The sequence below is a fragment of the Dermacentor andersoni genome, chromosome 10, assembly GCF_023375885.2.
Source record: "Dermacentor andersoni chromosome 10, qqDerAnde1_hic_scaffold, whole genome shotgun sequence".
NCBI classification, from domain to species: Eukaryota; Metazoa; Arthropoda; class Arachnida; order Ixodida; family Ixodidae; genus Dermacentor; species Dermacentor andersoni.
This window is the reverse complement of record NC_092823.1, coordinates 86,119,086-86,142,670: the sequence shown is the minus strand read 5'-3', so window position 1 is coordinate 86,142,670 and position 23,585 is coordinate 86,119,086. Positions and strand designations below refer to the sequence as shown.

General features: G+C 45.5%; 1 protein-coding gene across 1 annotated transcript; it reads left to right on the top strand.

The window, feature by feature from the left end:
• The first annotated feature begins 10,478 nt into the window (after positions 1-10,478).
• On the top strand, positions 10,479-17,282 carry LOC126544242 (dehydrodolichyl diphosphate synthase complex subunit DHDDS-like). The gene is made up of 5 exons (XM_050191471.3): positions 10,479-10,605; positions 13,636-13,752; positions 13,922-14,026; positions 15,453-15,675; positions 16,945-17,282. Exons 2-5 carry the CDS (start codon positions 13,652-13,654, stop codon positions 17,122-17,124), a joined length of 609 nt encoding a protein of 202 aa, XP_050047428.3. The 5' UTR covers positions 10,479-10,605; positions 13,636-13,651; the 3' UTR covers positions 17,125-17,282.
• The last annotated feature ends 6,303 nt before the right edge of the window (positions 17,283-23,585 follow it).

The window sequence follows — 23,585 nt, the reverse complement described above, 5'->3', positions numbered from 1 at the left end:
TCGGCCATGCTGCACCGGAGGCGCCTTAGGCAAAACATCTGGCAGGACATTTCCTAGCGTTACGTCAGCCTGCTTGGCGCATTCACGACTTCCGCTTTTCACAGCGGTACATTGTCCAAGTCTCTCAGCCTGTACGCTTCGATCCTGCGCGCAGGCGTAGAGTGTTCAGTTTGGCCGGGCCTCATCAAAGCTGCACGGATGAAAGATTAACGGCAGCCGCCGCGTGCCACATCTCGCTGTCTGCCATGCGGCGGATCTGAAGACGAATCCTACCGCCCCATGCAGCTTAGCTGTGTGTCATGTGTGTTAACGGCTTTTTCTTGCCTTTGACAGGTGGAACATTTTTTGAACGACGAGAATATAATCTTCGGCACAAAATCCGTGTCGCGTTCACCTAGCTGAGTTGGTCACATTTGACGTTTTGTATACGGTTAGTCACTCAAGGATTGCAACGTCTTTTTAGGCAGAACTGTAGGCCAAGTCCTTGACGTTATCCAGGGTTATCTATAACAGATAGGAAACGGTCTTTTTTGACAGCGTTCTTGACCAACCACCCACGTTGGAGAGAAATTTTCAAATATAATGGCGCTTATTTAAGCCACGTGAATTACCCGGCAGAAAGCAGTACCTTTTGTTTTATAACCACTGAGTTTTAATATCATCTGTCTAACGTACTCGGAGAAATAAAATGCTAGCCTTCGGGCCCTCTTCATATTTGTTATCTCTATTGTCACAGTCGCTTCTGTAATGAAGTGAAACAAAATGTGCATCAGGTTCTGCTTTACGCGTTCACTGCTGAAAAAAAATGCCAATTGTAGTAATGAATTGTCCTAATTTTGCGCAATACACGTTCGCGAAATTGTGAAAATCACTGTAAAGGGTTGTGGTGGAGCAGGAAATAGATCCTGCCACCTTCACGGGGAAAAAGCAGCCCCTTTCTTTCTCTCCTCACGTGCTCACTCTGCTCACGCCTTCTTAGACGTCATCGTCGCATTTGCGTCGGCACATTGCCACGTCGACCACGATGTGGTGGACACATCGGCACATCGACATCGACACGTCGACAGTCGGCCACGATGAAACGGGGTCGACTGAGGCAGGCAAGAAGACTCAGCAGATGCGAGGTGAATAAGGACGGGACCTGCGCACAGTCTTCGCCGACTTGCGTTTTGGAAGGCGCTGCCCGGGAGGGATTGGGAGCTGTAAAAAACCGGGTGGAAGACCAGAGGCGTGTGCGAAACGCGGTATATGTGACGGACTGCGAGGACTAGCACTTAAGGGAGCCGGCGCTGTGGTGGTCGAAAGCACCTCAAGTTGTGGCTTGACGGAAGCGAGAATTTGTCATGGCACTACCAGTTATGTTAGGACAAGCACGAAGTTCCGCGGGGCGCGGTAAGCCTGTGGGCCTGGAGACGAGACATCACGGCGCAATGCCACGGACGGCAGTCATAAAGCCAGCGTTCTAAGACACCTGCAGCGCCACTGGCGATGCTCATCAATGCAGCGTTCTGGGACGCTTTGTAGTAGCCAAGCTGCCGTTTCCCGTGCGCAGCAGCATTTGCGTTTCGTGCTGCATCTAGAGATGTTAGAACTCGCAAAAGAACAGTGAAATTTGGGGGGAAAATTCTTTCGTTTTTTTCTGCCAAGGCATAAAAAGCAGGGGGAAAAAGGAAATGGGGCTATTTATCCTGGAAAATAGAGTGTGTTGATGTAAATTAGGGGAAGTTAAAACAGTGTCATTTTGCGAGTGTACATAATCAGGCAATGTATTGTCTGATCGAGTTTGCGTAACATTTTTGATGATGCTTGTGTGCTGCAGCTCCTTCGTCAAACTCCTGTCTTTGATTCGAGTTTTCGAGAACTTCTACTTCGCCCAGCCATCGGCTAACCGCCTGGTTAGCTCAGATGGTAGAGCGGCTGCCCCGCTAAGGCGGTGGTCCCAGGTTCGAGTACCGGACCAGGACGAATTTTTCTTCAACGGCGACGTTTTTCTTTCTAGGACCCCGTATGGGTTTCCTTTGAAGAAATTATTGCGAACGGGGATGTCTGATTTTCCCATTATCATTTTTTATATTTCTTCCTTTTTTTATAACGTCGCAACTCGCGGCACGAGGCACGGAATACCCACGCCGGAAAGCGCCATATATTAGAAGCAACCGTCGAAGATGACGATGGCGGCTCAAGTAATAATTAAGGAAACAATAATAAAACAACAGACTTAGGAAAGCTTCGTAAGGTTTGAAGTGGCAATCAAGGTAAAAACAGTTTCAGACGCGGGCGCTAATAAGCTGAAGCAAGCTTTACTGCCACGCGTGGCCATACGAGAGAGTGTATTTCATGAGTCTCGGTGTGATTTATTTTGTCCTGTGTTCTCGTATTTGAGAACTGCGGGACAATGCTTCGGTAAATTATACAGAGTCGCTTTAAATTACAGCACTGCAACGACGTTTTGCTTAGCTTGCATGAGACAGGCAATAACCTGTCCAACTTTAACACACCTCCGCAGTGTAAGCATCGTTGCGAGATATGGGTAGCCGATGTACTATTCAGTCTGGCAGTCGTCCTCGTCCGCGCACGGCGGCAAACGGGGTTAGTACCAGCAATCAGGGCAAGCTTCCTGGCCCTTATTGAATTGTTCTTGAATTGTTGTTGAACTGCTTCAATTGTTCGTAAAAGGAAATTTCAGACAAAAAACAAAACGCCCACAAAAAGCAAGAGTATCTTTCTGAGCAACACAATTAGGCAGGTGCCACTATTCAGCCAAGAGATTATGCAGCCGGAGAGAAAACAAAACACCGCTTTGACTGCCCTGATCCGCACGTTTGTCCACACAATTATTGTTTTTTTTAGAGAAGCTACAATTTATGCCAAACATGCCATGAAAATGTAACAGCTGCACCGTCAGTTGTTATTTGACTAGCGGTTGACTCCTCGAATAAACACGGAAATTCCTGTAATTTTCATGTCAAATGAACGAATGTCTGCGTCGCTAATCTCCTAAAGAAAACGAAAACGCACATGTTTGTCTGGCCGTCAAAAATCATATTTCGCATAACCACGTGCAGCGTCAAAATGAAAAAACGAAAATCTTTATTGCTGCCGCAATTGCGGTGCGCGTTCTTTCAAATATCCTGCGTGATAGTAACACTCTTTCTCGCTGTCTAACGCATGGTTGCGGGGGATGGGCAGCCGATGCACAATTCAGTGTCGCCGTCACTCTAGTCCGAGCAAAGTGGCAAGTGGTGTTAGTACCAGCACTCACGGTAAGCTTTCTTGCCCTCATTCGCAAAAGATCTGTTAGCCTATAATTATTTGTAAAAGCAAATTTCAGCCCATACTGATGCTGAACATTTAGGCTCGTTAAAGCACTTCACTTTTTCTATTCACAAGGTGCGGTCATTACACAGGGGTCGGCCATTGCAGTCATGTTTTTCTGGCCGCGTGCTACAATCCTTGAATTGTTTGTGCAAAAATAGTCACAGCTTCTCACGAAAGGCAAACCTTCGATTGCGATAGGAAATTATTATAAACTATACGAGGTAGCTTTAATGGCCATAACAACATGTAAATATTTGCTTACTAACTAAATTAGCAAGCATGATGCCACGTGTGCACAGGCAAATATGAGCACAGGTCGCTCGAAGACCTAAAACACTTCCTGTAAAATCACTGGCGTGAGGAACGGGGCAGCACCACCGAGCGAAGTGACCTTGCTGCCTCTCGCTTCAGTGCGAATTAAGGGGCGAGAGCTGAGGGCACACGAAGCTATCAGCCAACGGCGCACCTAGACTCTGTACTCACCGCAGATCGCTTTCAAGTTAAGGCCCGCGGGGCCGCGCTCAGCCACGCCATACACAGCCGCATCCGGAGTAGAATGCCCCCTGTCATTTCCCTCCCCCTCGGGGCCTTGCGCGCGATAAAAGACGGCGCGCTTACGCCTCTGCGAGATCAAGATCGAGCAACCATCCTCGGCTCACCCTCGCAAGCTTTCACTGGCAGACAAAGCATACGGCACGGGGCCACCATGTAATCGCGGAACACCATGGCTACGCCGACGACAATGGCGGAGGTGTGCGGGAGCGCCCATATAATTGCTATCTCAGTAAAAAAAAACTAATTCTGTTGCTTTCATAATGCACGTCTTTGTTCATTCAAGCAGGCCACGCAGCCGGTGGCCGTATAGTCCTCACCGATGTCGCTTCCACTGCTGCTAAGATCGGGTTCTATAGCGCAGTCGTCCTCCGTACCTTCCGCGATGTCAGAAATGACTATGAGACCAAAACTTTTCACAACGATGTCCGAAGACAATGCACAAGGCACTCAGAATCGAAAAGCATGCACACAAGCTGCGACGCTCTCTTCAGTCTCCGAATGATTTTTTTCAACGTTTAGTCTTTTTTTTTTTCAAGTTTTAAACTGCCATGGTTGGGGTGAGGCTGTTTCATGAATGCGGCCTTTAAGAGGCCTATACGGTATCACTAGCATAGGCAGCCAGCCAATGCCCAAGAGCTCTTACGAGTAAAAGTGTATGTACTCGTACATTGAGCCCCTGATACGTAGTATTCAAAAATTAGCAAATTGAAATAGTAACGCGAACAGTACCGTATTTCCTACGAATTCACAGTTCAATGAATAAACGACTACGAAACTTCAAGACCGTGGGCACCAAAATACATTCACTTTGCTGCATTAGGCGTCGGGCGAAAAAAGCAGTACTTTTGACAATTACGTGCATTGCGTTCGTATAAAAGTATCGACGCACACCTCAGCATGCGATACATACCAATAAGAGCATGTTGCCTATTCCATGCATAAACCGACGCGAACACAGTCGCTATTCGGCAAAGAAAGCTCTGCAGGAAAAGGGACGCGTCAAATCTACGAAGTTTCGCGATGCCGCTTATTGCACTAGATAGGAACATCGTATGCGTCCTTGCGTCGGCTCCGTAGCTTCTACACTGAAATGAATATTCACTGAATCAACAATTGAGCACAGTATTCTTGTCTACGTAGGTTCTGTGTGGTGTTCACCCATGATTATTAATATACCAAACAAACTATCTTCGTATTAGTTTGGAGTTGAGAAGCGTTTCTAAATATAGCATTAACTTAGTGGTTAGGCATGTGTGGCACCGTGACCGCCGCCTTCGGCTTTTTTCATTTCTTCAGAACGCTGGAGAGCATACTTCGTGAGACCTTATCGTATTTTTTCAACATATATTTTTCACGCAATGAGAATTTACGCAACCGACATGAAGCGCAGATCAAGAGGATTATATGTTCTCGAGAACGCTCTGGAACGCCACACTGGCGCTTTTGCAAAATATAAAATTTCACAAACTTTTGGATTTGTCGCATCTAAATTTATTCAGGCGGAACAGGAAATACAGTTCACATCGCCCCATAGAGACTGCATTGCTCCACTCTTAGGGGGATTTACTCCCGCAGCATCACTGTATTTTTTAACTTTGGCACAATTTGCGTGCCAAATTGAATTTTACGTAATATTTTTAACACGGAGACAAAAGGGGAGCAACATGCCAGTAGAGCTTTATATCCACAAGCGATTGCTTAGCAAATAAACAATGACATATGTTTATTCTGCTCGACAAAATCCTATTCTCGGCCTTAAGAAAAGACAGTTTGGTTCCCGACGTTCACATGCATTGTCTACTATAGACAGCGAGAAACATGACATACCTTTTTAATACATTAAATATTAGGGACGTATGCAAAGGAAGTTCGGTGAACTCTACAAACTGAACCTATTTGTTCCGTAATTATGCTTACAGCGTCAGTGATAAAAAACCCACATATTCCTCCTATATTGCCCTGAAAAGAACCTTATGGCGATATAGCCTGCCGACCAAGACAGGACAGACCACATAGTTCCTAAAAAAGCGGAGAGCTGAGCCCCAGCCATTGTGATCTACGCTGATGTTACGCTCTAATTCACCTTGAGAGAATGGCTCAAAAGTGACAATAAAATCTATACTTTAGCAGGATAGTAAATTATGCTGGTTAGGGAACTTTTGTACAAAAAGAAAAGAGAATGCTTAAAATTAAATTATATTAAGGGGTTTTACGTGCCAAAACCACTTTCTGATTATGAGGCACGTCATAGTGTATATTTGTTGGTCACGACCGTAGTAAACGGGCGATAGAGCGTGTACCTCCCTCACTTCGTCCGCATCCGTTTCAGCGCAGCCTTGAGAAGTGGAACAACATTACAGTAAACAAAATAAATTCACTTTGTGGCGTCTATCTAGCTGCACCACTTTAATTGTGAAAACGCTCGATTTTACGTAGAGTTCAAAGTATTATTCATTGTTCCAAATCCCCGCACAGGGTTCACCAGGATGACATGGAACGTCCAACTAGCTTGGTACCAGCGAGTAGTTATTTGGCTGCTGCGTCAGGGAGACATTCCACGTCACACTGCTGTAGCACCAGATGGAAATCGACGCCACGCCAAGAGCACTGGCATAGGACTGGGTTCCGCTTACGATATCATGCTTCAAAAGATAGCGCTGGTAAGATGACTAAGGAGTTGACTGCTTGATTTACAAGCGTGCTACTCTTGTTGTTTCATTCTACACATTAGAGTACTGCAGTAAGCCAGCTCACAAAAGCAACAAATGCTTGTGACTCCGTAGTCTACATTTTTTGTCATGCAAATATGAGCACCATCATTTTTGCTTGACTCTCGGCGCATACAGTCACATATTGATAAGTAAAAATCTCATTAATGCAGCCAAATGATTCGCTTATAGCTTACAGCGTCATGAAATTATTCAATTCGAAATTCTATTGAGCAAGGAACATTCTAATATTTTAAGGATCCAGGAACAAAATGTATTTGCTTGCTAATTGGATATATTGCAAGACAACAGCGCGAAAGACGGGACAAGTGATGGCACAACCCACACGGTGCGCCGACATCCACAAAAACATCTGGGGCCGAATGCACAAAGTATTCCGTTCGTAAGTGCTGTTTTTCATTGGCTGATCGCGCTCGCTAAAATTAGGTCCTACGTCACAACCGGCTTACACGAACACTTTTAGCGAAAGAACGTTTTCCGAATACGACCTCTGTTGTTTTGCACGCTAAAATCTCGATTTGATTATGAGGCATGTCGTAGTGGGCGACTGCTGATGAATTCCAACTTCTTTGGGTTTTTTTTAACATGCACCCAATGTGTGTTACGTGGGCGCTTTTCCATTTCGCCCCCGTTGAAATTGGGCCGCTGTAGCCAGTATTTGATATAGCGACTTTGTGCTTAGCAGCGTAACCCCGTAGCCGCTAAGCTACCAAGGTAGCCGAAAAGCACTGTCGGACACTGCCCTCGAACCAGTTCTGCCCCCAGCAAACATGCGTGCATAAACGAGATTAAAATGTTTGTTATTAATTTAAATGGCAGGCACTAGGATCTCCAATGTTTTACGTCAGATCCGAGGATGAATGGCGCATCACGGCTAGGGGCTCCTAGGTGGCCGAAACCCAGGAGGTTAGCTGCAAGGCCGCTTTCTTTCTCTTTCTCTTTTTGTCTCTAAAACAGCATCAGACTTCAAGATTGTGTTAATGATTTAACGGCCTCCACGATGAGGTCAGGGGCCCTATAACGTAAAGCTATTCCAAACTTTTCTATTCCAGTTCTGCACTCATCCATCCCTCAGCGCTCAGTAAAAACTCTTTTTTGGGCCACCCCCATTTCACCTAACTGTCACGCGACTTCACGAAAACCGCGATAGCTCCCCATCTGATATGACGTGTACACACTGTTTTGCATGATTGACCGAAAGGTGACAAAATAGTTCTTTCTGATTAGACGCCTTTTCGCCATTGGCACTCGGCTATTGGTCAAAAGTTTTTTGGGCTCGACTCACTTCACCTGCCTTTCACACGACGTCAAAAAACCGCAAAAACTCGATGCGTCAAAGTGACATGTACGCGTTAAAGACGCAATAATATGCCGAACAAAACTGAATTTTCTTCTGAATAGCCGTTCCGGAGTGCCCCGTTCCGGAAGGAATAAAAGATGGCTTCCGCCGATCGCTGAGGCACTGGCTACTCGCACCTGCCATAGAGCATGGGTTAATTGCGTATAATAAAGCTTTTTACGTCGCCGTGTACCGTTTTCGAGCACATTCGGCGCGTTCACGACCTCGTTCTACCAACCCTCCTTTGCTGAGGATCTGTTTTAGTGTCGTTCTTAAGCGGATGCGGCCGCGATCTTCGACCAGCCACAGCAAGCTAAGTTAGGGAAAGTGGACCAATCGCAGTTGCCGGCACCACCCTCTTCATCCGTTTATCGATATTCAGTGCAGTGGCTCGGCCCCATCATATCCCTTTCAATTTGAGAATGCTCCTCGCCTCTTGTAAGCCAATTAGATAAGACAAGTAGTTCAGTGTATGCAATGTTATTCGTTTTTCAAGCAAACAAAAGTGACCTCCTATGAAGGAGGAGAGCGTTTGATTGGTTTGTTCAGACAATCCTGCTTGTGACCGCCCGATGCTTGCGTCGTCGGTTACGGAAATTTGACGGCAGGAGATGGGGATAAAAACATATTGGAATAGTTTTACGTTATAGGGCCTTTGGAATAGAAAGTTTGGAAAATATTTACGTTATAGCGCCCCGGCTTTGATGAAATCTGAAGGCTCGCTAATAAGCTCGTCTGAATGTGTTCAAAAATAATGACAGATTGGATGAGGAAAGGTACTGCTTGCAATTAAATTGCGGCGAGGTATTGAACTTTACTGAAGCCCGTGAAGGAATGGTTGTCACAGTATTTGACTAGCTAATTACACCTATGCACATTTAGATGACTTCTAAAAAGTAGGTAAGACTCCATATTGTCAAACATCTCTTTAAGCGGACTGACAGCCTTCTAATTTCAAACCAATTTGTCGCTAGGTAAACTTGTCCTTGCAGCTGCGAAGCCAGGCTCTGTGTTCCTGTTTCGCAAATCTTATGAACAAGAGCGTCGTCTCTACCTCATCGCGCAGATGTCATGTTACGGTGCAAACCAACCAAAATAGTCTCTTTTCTCGCACCGAAAGGTAGTGTCCACTTCCTACAAGACACTTTCCATCATCCTTTCTCCTCCATCTCCTAGCGCAGTACCATGGAACACCTGCAATGCGAATTTCGCTAATGGCAGTCTACTTATCGAAAAAACGTTTCAAGGTTGCTGCAAATACCCAATTTCTGAGAAATGTTAAACAGTCATTCTTTTGCATCAAATCAACACGTACCAGAATATCGAACAATATCCTCACTACTACTTTTGATAGCTGTCTTCTGTGCGAGTACAAACTGTGGAGCGCTCTAAGAAATACTGTGGATAAGGTACGGAAGCTCTTGAAAACTTAACTTCATCATTTTCTATTCAATATCTTTGTAATTCAATGCGCCAGTATTTTCTTCAGATTTGCTTAATTCACATGGCAAATATTGATAACACTGTATTGCACGCACATACTAAGGAAACAGAATGTCAAGGACATCTAATTTAAGAACCCTAGATCAAGATTTTTTCTCTCATTTTGAACACCAGCACAATTTTTGCAGTGTTGTTTGCGCCCATTCCCTGACAAACTCTATAAACTTTCTTTTTTTCAACCCAATGCAAAACTTCTAGCTCTTGCTATGTAGACAGGCATTATCGGATTGTCTTCTACAGATTTTTCACGGAACGCTATGATAGAGAAACCACTTGCACAACTCTTTTTGACTTTTTGGGTCCCAACTGTACAAAGCTAATGTGTTGGGTTCTCGCAGCTTAGGACTAACAAACTCATATGTTCTGTACGTTTTAGAAAGCATGAGAAAGGAAAAAAGAAAGATCTCACACGAGCGCAAACTAACAAATCTCTTTGTCGATTGCGTCGTGCAATAGCCACTCCATCTGCGCCATGCATAGCATGGAAGAATGCCTTGGCGATTAGACTGTCTCAATGACGCATTGCCAACAGTACTTTCCTTATGCATAGTTTGTCTAATGATCTCCTTCGTTTCTTTATCTTGTTTCCACCTTGTTTCCCTCTATGCTTCGTACTTTCCTGATGTCGTGTTAACCCGACTTCGTGTGGGAAATCACATATTGTCATTGAACCAATTTAATGCGCTACGCAGTAAAATATTGTTGTTAGTCAGCTATCGGCTGCTGGTTTTCTTGTCAGCATCCTCGTTATTTGCACTCTCCTCATGTGTTGAAAAGCGTATTTTTCATCAGCAGATGCCATTGGGGCTAATTTTTGCAACAAAGTAAGTGACACGTACAGAGCACGTTTTGGAACGAAAATAATTACTGCTGGTCTAGGAATCGTACCCAAATATGCACTGACATGCAGCTTTATCCAGCGAGACAGAATGCCTTTCGAAAATAAATGTTGTCTCAGCAACATCTTTTTCTAATCGTTCTCTTTTGTTTTTCCTCGCATGCCTTTCTGCGGACCCAGTTCTCTCAATGGATGGTGGCTGCCGGCGTCGACGAGATCTCGTATGGCGTTTTTAGCACTCGTAACTTTCTCCGCGACACCTGGGAGATAGACGCCGTCTTTTCTGCGTTGGCCCAGTTCTGCAAAGGAACACTCTGCAGCTTGTAAGCACTCTGCGTAGCATGCATGCGGAATACCAGGTCCAATAAGTACTGCTTTCATTCTTCTTTTTATATAGCGCTACCTAATCACTAAGCACAACTTTTAAAATAACCTTAGTAAGGCCCAAATTAGCAAGCTATTTATTGCTGACCCGGCACGTCAGGACCATTGTCTTTCAGTTGTGATTAGTGATCTACATTCGTAGATACATTCGTAAGTGTTTCTTTACCATGAGTAATAATAACAAAGTGCAGGTAATAATAAGCGCAAGCGTACAGCCGTTATTTTTATTAGCGAGCCCTGGTGATAGTACCTGCAGCCGACCGCGAAAGGCTTCCGTGCATGGTATTCACGAAACAGATTTTCCGCGTGGCTTTGCTGGGGCAAGTGCGAATAGTATAATTAGAAAACAGCGTTGCCGACGTTGAGGCACGCAACGTGAACGTCCGGGCTCAGGGTCACGCTGTGTGGGTCTTAATATACGCAAGGCTGCTTTTTTTTATTTATCGCTTCGGCTCTCGACCTTGAATTTGGGTCACAGATGCAGCGGTGACGTTGTGTGAACCATCACCAATTCTTTCGAGATTGCGTGCAGATGCATTGGCCAGCAAGAACATTTCCTATTTCAAAAGCCATCTTCCGAAAACTCTTGAAGTTAGCGATAACTGTCTGACAGGCTGGTCACGCTGTCATAGAACACAGTTATAGGCACCGATGTTAGGACGAGAGAGAGAGAAAGGGAAAGGGAAGACAGGGAGGTTAACCAGAGATTATCTCCGGTTGGCTACCCTGTACTGGTTGAAGGGCCAGGGGATGCGATAGTGGAGAGAGAGAAGGATAAAAAAATTTTAAAAATGATACCTAGACACACACGCGCACACGTACACACGAACTGTTCCTGTGGGACACATGTGCTCATGTTCGCGTAGGCCAGTTTCCAAGGACGTTGTTTTCCATTATTGGGCGCTTGTCCACTGTGTCTAGGGTGGCTGAGAGGACTGCACTTTGCGGGTTGAAACAAGAGCATTGAAAAAGAAGGTGCTCCATTGTTTCATTGCACCCGCAGAAATCACAAAGTGGACAATTTGCCACTCCGATAAGTAAAGAGTACGCATTCGGAAATGCTACTCCAAGCCATAGGCAGGCTAGAAGGGTGAAGTCACGTCGTGGAAGCTAGGACGGAATACGGAGCTGTAAATGAGAGTCCCGGGTATTGAGACGTGCACTTGTGAACTCGGATAAATTCCATTCAGCTAATGTCAGGTCACGCGCAAGTGCGGAAAGTTTTTTCGGTGCGTCGGCTCTCGAAAGAGGAATGGCAACGCAGTTTAAGCGGTCATGGGCAGATCGGGCCACTGCGTGCGCTCAATCATTGCCATGTATGCCACAGTGACTAGGCAACCACTGATATATTATATCGAAACCTTCGTCAACTATGCGGTAGTGTACCTCTCTTATCTCTGCGACGAGCTGCTCATGTGAACCATGGCGCAGTGCTGAGAGTATACTCTGTAGAGCTGCCTTGGAATCACAGAAGACTGACCATGCATGGGGTGGTTCCTCCTGAATGAAATAAAGAACCCCACGGTGCAGGGTTACCAGTTAAGCAGCTGTTGTTGGTAATTCATGCAACGTATTTTAGCTGAATCTTCTCGGATATTGTTGGTATCACCACAGCAGCAGCTGAACTTGCATATGTGACTGAGCCATCGATGTAAACGTGTACGCGAACACTGTGCTCCTCACGTAAAAGTTCTAATGTGGCATGCTTCAGGGCAAGCGATGGCATGTTAGCTTTCTTCGTGATTCCTGGGATGGTGAGGCGTATTTCAGGTCTGTGCAGGCACCATAAAGGTGAGGATGGCCTTGCTGCAGGCATGTATTTGATGGCAATGAGGTACGATTGGCAACAATTATACGACTGAATGTTTCGTGTGGACTTTCGGCGAGTAGAGCGACAAGATGGTGAGAAGGTAGTCGGGCAACGTGTCGAATATGCGCCCTGAGAGCGTCGGTTGTCAAGTACGTTGATATTGGGTGATCTGGAGCTATGACAATCGTTGCCGCTGTAGACGCACACCTCGGAAGACCGAGACACATCCTTAGGGGTTGAGCTTCTAGTCCCTGGACTACACGCAAGCTTGTTTTGCAGGTGTTACCAAGCGCAGGCAGGCTGTATCTTGTGATACCGAGGCACAAGGCGTTATAAAGCGGCACCATTGACCGCACCGAAGTGCCCCATGACTTTCCGTCGAGAAATTGGAGGAGATGTATTAGCGTCATTAACCTCTTCTTTAGGTATGAAACGTGCGGGCTCCATGACAGGTTGCGGTCGGTAATTACCCCTAAGAAGCGGTGTTTACGTTCATTTGCAACTCCTTGCCCATTGACACTTACATAGTAACGCTTCATTGCCTTCCGAGTGAATGTAACAAGGCAGCATTTCTCTGAAGACAGCTCTAAGTTCTGTTTTCGCAAGTACAGTGATGTTAACGTACCTGACTTTTGTAGCCGAGCTCGTAGCTGCAGTCGTGTTACAGCAGACGCACAAATGCAGATCTCGTCTGCATAGATTGATACTTGAACTGTGTTGGGCAAGCATCTGACTAGGCCAGCGAGCTCTAGGTTGAATAGCGTCGAGCTCAACACTCCGCCTTGTAGTACTCCACGGAACGTTTGGTGTTGAGTCGTGGCGCCATCCTTGGTCATCACAAAGACATTCCTGTCGGTCAAATAACTGCAGAGCCACTGATAAGTGCCGCTATCGATTCCGGCTTCAATCAGAGCCTCTATAATGAAAAAATTTGCTATATCATCATTGGCGCCTTTAATGTCAAGGAATAATGCCGCAGTGAGTCGGTTCAGAAGTTTTTGATGTTGAACAAACGTAACCAAACCGATGACATTATAGCTGTAGTATATACATATACTGTAGAAGTATTGCGGGACATTCGGAGAGACATTTATTTAAGCGCTTATTCAATGCCATAAATGTCGATTGCCTATATGTGTTGCTGTTTTCTGGCCTATAGAGACTCACTCCAGCGGATGAACCTGCGTGTTAGCGTCGTGGGTGACGTGGGCCTTCTTCCTATAGAGCTGCAATCTAATATGGCGCAGGTTGAAATCGCCACTTCTAAGGGAAGCCGGTAAGTAAGTTGCTTGCACACGAATACCATAGCCAAAATGGTCTTACCTTCGGTATTTATTGTACACTACAAAACTGCTCAAAATGTTTTGTTAGACACGTTGCGTTCTTTGGAAGCTATCATCACACTTTAGGGAATCAAGGAGTTTCTTTTTTTTTTTTTTTTGCAGAAAACACACATGCCGCTTATGCACAGCTCACACCAGCAAACTCGCCATGAACAGTGCGATGCTACACACAGCAAATGCTGTGAGAGCAGGCGTCATCAAATCTGAGTGAGTACGCATGATTCTCTTTTCTAATCTTTCGTGGCACGTATTAGGTGTGTTACCTATGTGTATTTAGGATAAAAATGACATAAGCTAATTTACAGTTCCTCAGAAGTGAAAACTTGCCACAACACTATAATACTTTCACCTTCATGAATATTAAAGTGACAAGCAAAAGAAAAAGTAAGAAAAACCTATAGCACCTTCCTTTGGGATGTGATACTCATAAAAAACGCGTAATGGAAGAAAGCATAGCAAAAATAAACATTAAAACATTTGTCATTTGTGGCTATGCAACTGTCGCATCTTCGGACCGCTTTCATGAATACTTGAACTTTAACCAAATTTGAATGGCCCGTAAATTGGCTTCGTTATCGAACAATATCTGCCATTTATTCGAAAAAAGTTGACATGGTTATGGGGCAAGAAACGTGTCTTCAGAGGCCTGTTACTCCAGTAACATATTCTGTATCAAATTGAATTGACCGAACTTTGAAAATATTTTCCAGGCCACAATCTTCAGACATTACAGACAGCTTAGAATACTTCGTATCTCTGTTGGGCTTTAATTTATTGAAACAGACTATATGTGACCCTAAGTAGCACTGTCAATGCGAAGAAAGCTGCTTAGGTAACAAAAGAACATTGCCTCGTTCGTCTAATGACGACCTCAGGTAAATGTCTGGGCCAACATATTATTGCGATAACAGTTATATGAACCTATCGCTCTATGTGGACTTTCTCCGCCGTCACCAGCGCGAACGGGCGAAAGTAAGTCGAGAAAGATGGCGACTTGATGCGCGCCGTCCCCCGCACGCCCAATTTTGGAGGTCACGTGATCAAGCGTGCGCTAAGGTGGGATACGGAGCAGGGTGAGGTGAGTGAACATACGAGGGGGCGGATGAGCGCGCGTCTCCTCTTCAACTTCGGTTACGGCTGCGCGTGGCTGTCCGTGCGGCTAAGCGCATACGCCGATTTCGCGCTGTACTTTTAAGCTAATCTGCAGCGAGCTCAACGGTTAGGGTGAGCGAAACGGCAAGTCAATTCACCTGAGCCATCTGCCCGCCTTCCTACTGTGGCACATCGTGCAATATCAACCGTCTCACACGTGTTGAAGCCAGAAGCAGTCCGCAACAACCGCACTCCGGGGTCAGCGTTCTTCACCACAGCAAACTTATGAAAGCAAGCTTTCGCAGTTATCGAGCGATATCTCTTCTTTTTTTCATGTGGCAGGATGCTGGTTAATTTTATTTGTGAGCGAATGCTTAGTGCTATTTATTCGGTGCATAAATCTGCGACCGTTGCTTGACGTAGTTGTCAAGTACATTGCTATTTCTACCCATGCTTTGCCTTTCGGATGAAACTGCGACTTTCTTAAGGCAAAGCACGCACAAGAATAGCCATAGAAGCGAAAGATGCGAATCCTATGCAGTGACGTCACAGCGGAACTCGTCTGGGATGTGTTGGCGCTAACCGAGGCTTCCGAGACGGATCTGTGGTATCGAAGCTCCGGGAGACAGTGCTTCGCTGAACTCATGGTCCTGCAAAGTGGATACTCTTACATGCACATAGAACCACAACTATGGCCTGCAACAGGATTTTGGGAGTTTGTCTTGGCAATACTGAAATTCCAGCTTCACTGGCCTTACATTACGGTAGGTGGCAAATTTTGAGCATGAAACGTGATTATAAAAGCACAACACAATTATTATAAAAGCACAAAACAATCTCAGCATCACGCTGCTCCATAGGCGCAAGAAATTTATGCAACAGTAAGCATATTATATGATTGTAGCCTTGACACTTGATATATCCATACATGTGCGGTGTTGAAAAGAACCTCGGACAATATGAGCACTGGAATATTTTTTTACAAGTACTTTGCCAGCATTTTTTATGCCAACACTCAATATTTTGCCAGCGGCACGTTGTAAATTCTTTTTTTGTTTTGCTTTGCATGAAACAAATGAATGACACCAAGTATCACCCCGAGTAGTTCCGTTTTGTTTCTAAGAGATTCTTCACGCTCCAGCAGTTCGATCCTGTGATATGCGTCTTTTTTTTTTTTTTTTTTTTTTTTGACGATCGTTGAGTAAATTGAGAAAGCGTACCAACGTAAAGCTTTTCAGGGGCAAGCGAACCTTGTGTTCGAGCTGCTCGCCAGACTTACGCAAAGAAAAAAGGTTTATACAGCCTTTGGGGCTTTATTGCCCTCAACACCAATCGTCATCTATGCTTTGCGCATTTTTCTTATTTAACGGGACGTGCTTCCTGCTTTGCTGTCAGGATCGCTGAAATTCAGGCATGCTTTCCAGAGCTGACAGTACCGGGACCACGGCGGTAAAGAAAGGCAATGAATGAGAGATACATGACCATTATTATCCGTGGACAAGATATAGGCCCCAAAAAGTACGAATGTTTCTTATAGTCCACGGAGTATAGGCAGCACAGTTAAGGCCACAATAAAGTCGTCACACTATAAAGAACGCTAGTGGATAAGGAGGTGGGTGAAAGCTCTGTGAAATTTTGTCGCGAACTCCTCACCAACTTATGCTGATTTATATAGTCCGTGATTACGCAGACTTCGCTAACATTGTGTTTGGATAACCTTGAGGGACTTCAAAGTCTCACAGACAAATCGACGTGTCCTTGATATGTGCAGGTTACTTAAAATTCGCACACCTTAGCAGATTTCTATGGCATCTTTTCGTTTTTCGTAAGTTATTCTGCATGCTTTCACAATTCCTCTGCTAGTTAATTTCGCAAAATAAATACAAGATACAGTGAGTAGTTTGTGTTGTATAGTGCATTAGTGCTTGTGGCCAAACAAACTTTGTATTTCTTTCTTAAAAGTTGTGGTTTTTTTTCTTTTATTTGACATCACTGAAAATCAGGGCTTGTCTCTTCTATTTCCATGAAACCAGGCTGTCAAGGAGAGACACCGAAAATTGGATGACTCATCCACCGATATGAATCCCGCGATTGCGGTTCGCCAACGCATGTTTCTAACCAACATAAAGTCATGGATGATGACGCACATTCGTAAATTCGGCTCCAGAAAGGTGCTTGAAGAGAATGCCTGCTTTCCAAAGGACCCCCTGTGAAATGGTTGCACCAAACAATTGTCTGTGAACGCCATTCCTCTGAAGGCAAAGATTATTCGAAGCTCAATTTTCCAGGGCCAATATGTGTAGCATCTCCTCAACTTACTTACACATGTGCCCATTTTTTTAGCATGCCAAAATAATCATAGTAGATACGTTTCGCTGTTGCGAGGAACGATGTGGAGCACCAAAAAATAAAATATTTTCAACAAGAAGTAATGACTATGATAGGTGTAGTGGCTGTAATAGTGGCCACTTAAAGAAAATTTCTCTTTCTCTTACAAGTTGTGACTGTCGTGTAACTTGGATACATGATCTTAAATGTGCAGTAGCACACAGTGGTGAGATAACTCCTTAGGTATAAGTGATTCCCTTTTTCGATCAGATCATTCAGATGGCTCCAAATTACATAGTTCTTCGGAACAGAGCTTTTACGAAATCAAAGTGAATGTTTTTATTGGCGCGTGCCGTTAACGCAGTGCTCGTGAAGCCTAGTGCTGTCATCTGTATATTGTGCAAAAAAAATTTCCTTTTGCAGGCTCTACATATCCACACTCCACCTCGCGGTTTTTACAACTTTACCTAAAAAGAATTTCCCAGTTTTGTTATTATTTATCTGCGTCCAAGGAGATACTGATGCCTGCAGGGGGCTTCCTGCTGCTTCTATTCTCGACATTGACAGGCGTACGCCCAATAAACTTAGAAGTTGATTCGTGGCATACATTAAAGTGCATAGTGACAACAGGTGTAAAGTTGGTATAGTATGAAGAACTTTATTTAGGTCCTGAGGGATCAGTCTGGGACTGATGCGGGCTGTTCCCACGTCGGGACAGAAAGGCTGAGGACCGTTGCCGTCACACGAGCCCTCTGGACAGCACTGAGTTGGTCCGCCAGCACTTCACTGTGCAGCATCCGTTGCCACCACTGTTCGCCTCGAGAACCATCACTACCAAGCAGCGCCAAGGAACGCCAAGCAGCGCCAAAGCATGTGTTCTAAATCGAGCAACCCCCCCCCTCCGCTCGCTTAGTACAATAAACTGAAACCCCGCCGCCCGGAATTATATTATTCATGATGACCGGGTTAGGGAACGTTCGTGTCTGGAGAAGCCTTAATGTAACCGCTTGTGGCCTATTTAATTTAGAATAGGCCAGGGGGAATGTCGTTCTCTCTTAGTAATAGTGCTTGGTGATCTCGTTTTAGGTTACCAGTTGGTTCCTGAGCTCAGCCCCGGGGGTTCCAGTCCCTTCAGGGAGTACACGGCCCACTAATCCTCGTGCCTGTGCGTCCCCTCGTTGAGGTTACGCGGGGCTCCTTCCCCTGTCCCCATGTGCGCCGGGACCCAAGTAACTGTATGCGAAGTGATTTCCCTACACTGCAGCAGTCTATTAGCCGGTTGCGCAATAAGTCCTCTCGAGAAGGCTTTAATCGCAGATCGGGACTCCCTAAACACCAAAACTCTTCTTCAATTAATTAGTGCTAGAGCAATAGCCACCTGCTCGGCGACCCCTGGATCTCTGGAATAAATGGAAGCGGCATCTCTAACGCTCGCCTTGCCATCTACCACCACCACCGATTAAGCATCTTTCCCATTAATTCATGCGGTGTCAAGAAACGCAGACTCCTCCTCCTGAGCCTTTGCCTCTCACAACAAAGCCCTAGCTCTCGCAACCCGCCTCCCTACGTCGTGCACGGGGTGCACATTCTGCGGAAACAGACGAACCATGATATTGACCCTAAGGTTCACGTTCAACTCGTGTAGGGGCGTCCAATCGTGCGACAAATCCACCGATTCTTCAATTGACTCTAAGATATACCTACCCGCTGCTGTACCTAGCAACTGCTCCCTCTTTGCCGTACGCTGAGCCTCGGCGATTTCATCTAAAGTATTACGCAAACCCAGTCTTAACAACATATCGTTTGACGTAGTCACAGGCAGACCAAGCGCAGCCTTGACGGATTTTCTGATTAAAGCTTCCATTTTATTTTTCTGCCCCTTATTCCAATTTAGCATAGCTGCCACATACGAGAAATTACACATAATAAATGCGTGAACTAAGCCCATCGCACCCTCTTCTCCTAAACCCCTATGCCTATTAGAGATCCTTCTTGTAAGCCTCATGGTCCCCTCCGTCTTCTTCGTAATACGCTGAATGATTCTAATATTCGATCCACTCGCTTCAAGAACAAAACCCAGATCCCCGATTGCTTCAACTTTGGGTATCAACGACCCTCCCTAGTATCGTTTCCTATGGAAGGCTTAACTTCCGGCACCTAATCCTTCGGCCTACGACCTAGCTTCTTAGATTTGAAGATCAACAGCTCCGACTTCCTGTGGAGCACTTGAGCCCTATATAAGACCCAAATACGCTTCCGTAAGCGTCGCCACCTTCTGCAGCATAGCCTCAAGCTCTCTATCACTACCACCAGCACTCCATATAGTAACGACATCCGCGTACATAGAATAGCCAATACCTTGGACAGTGTCCAGTGTATTAGCCAACTTCGACACCGCCAGATTAAATAACATAGGTGAGAGTACGAATCCCTGCGGAGTACCACAGCAACCCAATTTAAAGAATTCCGAGTTTATCTTCCCAAACCCGAGACATGTCGTCCTATACATAAGGAAAGCCTTTAGAAAACGGAAAAGCCGCTGTCCCATATTCAAGTCCGATAGCACCCGTAAAAAGAAAGAATGTCGGATGTTATCGAAAGCTTTTTCCACATCAAGTCCAATTAGTGCAGTAGTATCGCTTGTCCGCCTGTCAAGGAGCGGATGTTTAATCCTGATCATAGCATCCTGAGTCGAGACGCCGGGCCGAAATCCTATAATCGAGTGCGCAAAGACCCCATTGCCCTCAACATAACGGGTTAGCCTATTTAAATTGACATGCTCAGTGACTTTTCCCAGACGCCATGTCAGGGATCTGGATCTGAAACGTTCAAGCCCTATGGCATCCTCCGGTTTGAGTATCAGAAGAGTACTTGCAAGTTTCCACTCTTCCAGGAAAGAGCCTTCCTTCTATCGGCTACTGACATCCCGCATTAGGTACTCAACTGATCCTTCATCTAAGTTCCGTAACATTTTATTCGTAACGTCATCCGCCCCTGATGTCGATCGACCATTAAGATTCTGCAGCGCCATCCTAACATCACTTTCAGTAAACTCTTCATCCATAACTGTATTTCATCCCCAAGATACGTCCCCCACACGTCAGGTGTATCGTGCTAGGTCTCCAACGGAAGGTATCGCTCAGCCAAATCCTTCAGCAACTCCTGCTCCATGGAGTCCCGACACACCTGATGGACCAGCTTACTCATCACAGTCCTCTGATTACATTTACTGCTTGTCTCACTTAGTAAATGTCTGAGAAAACTCCAGGCGTCTCCCTTCTTAATGCGACCATCAATAGAATTGTATACTTCATCATATTGCTGCTTGCACAGTACCCGATAATGGTCTTCAATTTCCTGATTAACCACTGCTATACGCTTTATAAGCCTGCTATTCGATCTGTGACCCTTCCATCTCGCTAACATTGACTGTTTCGATTCCAACAAATGCGCCGGGCAACTATCCATGTGTTCCTTGTCAATATCGGTCTGAACCTCTTTAGTGGACGCCTCAACGTAAGCTTTAAGCTGACTAGTCCACTGTTCCAAGGTCAACTCATTTTCCTCATCTTCGATTCTCTGCGCTATTCATTCCCTAAAGGCATCCCAGTCAATAATCCTGAATGTGCACTCCTTTTTACTGGCCACTACCAAAGTAATTATAAGTATGTGATGGTCACTACCAAAATCTATATTAGAATTGGACCAGGAGCAATCCACCACCTCCCGAACAAAAGTTAGATCAGGTGTCAAATATCTACATGTCGACGCGCCACATCTGGTGGGATACGAAGGGTCAGTAATCAGAGGCAAATTCAAGTGTAGTGTCTGCTGCCATAGTCTCTCCCCCTTATTAGTGTTTTATACGTACTTCCACACATGATAGGGTGCATTGAAGTCCCCTCCAATAAACAACGGCGCATCCTTAGCCAGATTGGCTGCCTTGGTCTAGAGAGATTTGAAACTATGCTTCGTGTCCCGGGGGCTACTGTACAGATTCTCATCTGAGATTACCTCATCTGAGATTACCTTTGCCGACGTAAAATTACCTCCACCATATTATATTCAATCTTCCAATCCGCCATGTGAAGATCATGTCTAGTATACGCCAAGCTTCTATTAATGAGAGTAGCGAGTCCTCTGCCCTGTTCATTGTCCTTAACCTCCGTTTTGAAATCCATTAAGGTCATGTTAGATGCCAGTGTTTCTTGTAACATAACTTGAGGTTTCACATCATGCGTTCTTACAAACTGCTGCAGGGGCGCCTTCTTATGATTGAACCCCCTACAATTCCACTGCCAAATACTAAAAAATACTAAATGGACTATTTAATCGAGCCATCTTGACCACGGAAATTCAGTGAACTAGTTTTGAGCTGAAGTCCACTCGGTGACTTACCCTGCTGGGCGAGCGGCCGAGTGCACTCCCGCTCCATAACAGGGACCAACATCTCGTTTAGATAAATTTCAATTTTCACTAATCTCTGATCCGTGACATTTTCCTGCTTTTCTATCCACTCCGCTCTACTAATCATCTGATTTACACTTTCTTGCAATGTCGCCATCACTGCTTTAAGCTCGAAACACACTTTGCCCTGAACCGCACCGTCGAGGATAGGGCCCTCTTTTTCGAAGCAGGCGTCTCCTCGTCAGCCATGTTCGCTTCTGCGACCTCCACAGACCTGGATACCTACACCTAGTCATCATGTTTCCTAGCCTGTCCGAAGCTACCGCTGTTACCGGAATGTAAGCCGTTCCTAAATTCAGCTACCTCTATGATAAGCCCGTCAGTGGCTGCTTTTAAGCTATCATTCTCTCTCTCCAATTGCGCGATCATATCCCTGTCCCTATTGCCATCCACATGCTCCTGGCGCTGCTCACGTGCTAAGTTATCGCAACGACTGGCTTTTTCGATTGACATCGAGAGACACAGCGCGCTTGCCTAGTCCGGTGTCAATCGCGTCGGCTAAGCGCCGCAACGACTTCCTGGCGATAGCATTGTTATATACGTAGAATGTGCACCTAAGTTAGAATTACCTTCCCGTGGAGCATTTGTTGTTATATCCAACGAATGACGAACGACTGTCGTGTTTTCGCGGCGACGCGAGATGGCTGACACACGGTCTCCCTTGCATGGCCTTCCTTGCAGCTCGCTGGACGTATCACCCTTCACCGGTGCTGTGCTGGTCCGCGATGTTGAGCGCGCGCGCGGTGTAACAACTCCGAGTGAATATGTAGAGCGCTCGCTACGCGTTACTTTGAACTTTGGCTACCTGTTCTCTTAGCGTAAAAACGGTGTGCTCTTTGCTCAACATGCGTGAGTGATACATCGCCATGTTCGGAGCCAGCCTCCTATAGTTGAAGGAGAAGATTACGCTACCTTTCGTTCTCTATTTCGCTAGAGAAGAACGGGCATCCTACTCTATCTCTGAAGGGTAGAGTGAAAAGCACATTTCACTCTCCGCTTGGTGACGGAGTGAACAATGCATTTAACTCCACTCGACATTTTGCGAGAGTAAAACAACGCTTTGAAGAGTAAGTCGGCCGCTTCACTCCTGCGATTCCCTTCCTATTGTTTAGAGTGTATTCCCTAACCACAAACCACGTCATTTTCCATTCTTCTCGCTCCTCTTCAAAGGATCGAGCGCGATCGGAGGCCGCCTCATCGTTCGCTCTCTTTGCTATGAGGCCACTCTCAGTACGATGCATTATATATATAAGAAAAATTAGATAGAACTCTTGTAAAGACGAGTCCTGGTTGTGTCAATCCTAATATGACATAAGAAGATGCTGCGTGAATGTTTTAGCATTTGTGAGAAAGTTTTTTCTGGTAGTTCATCCACGAATTCAAAAATAAACCGTGTGTAAAACTGAGCACATTAAACACATTGGGGTCGTTTTATTCTGGCCTAAAGATATCGGTGTTTGTTTATCGGAATAGAAGTCGCTATGATAGAAAGGAAATTTGGAAAGAAATTGTAATCTTGGGGTATGGTTTTTCCGAAAATATGTGACCCTTACAGGGGGAAGTACAAGCACAGACGCCGCCAGTTTATTTTTTTTCGGTGGGGGGGGGGGGGGTGGAATGTTTCGCAATGCAAACGACGCTGTGCTTCTCCACGACAGTATAGCCTCTTGGGAGCCGCGAACTAAATGGCACAGGAACCAAGCTCCCTGGTTTTAATCGGGGCCAAAAACGTGCTAGCAATTCACATGTCTACATTTATTACAGCATTTCCTGTTGTGATTGTGATCTCCGAAAGAAATGCATGGGCACTGCCACTCTCAGAATCTGTAGGGTGGGAGGGCGAATGGGGAAGAGTGGGAAGCACTCTTGTCAGCAGTTG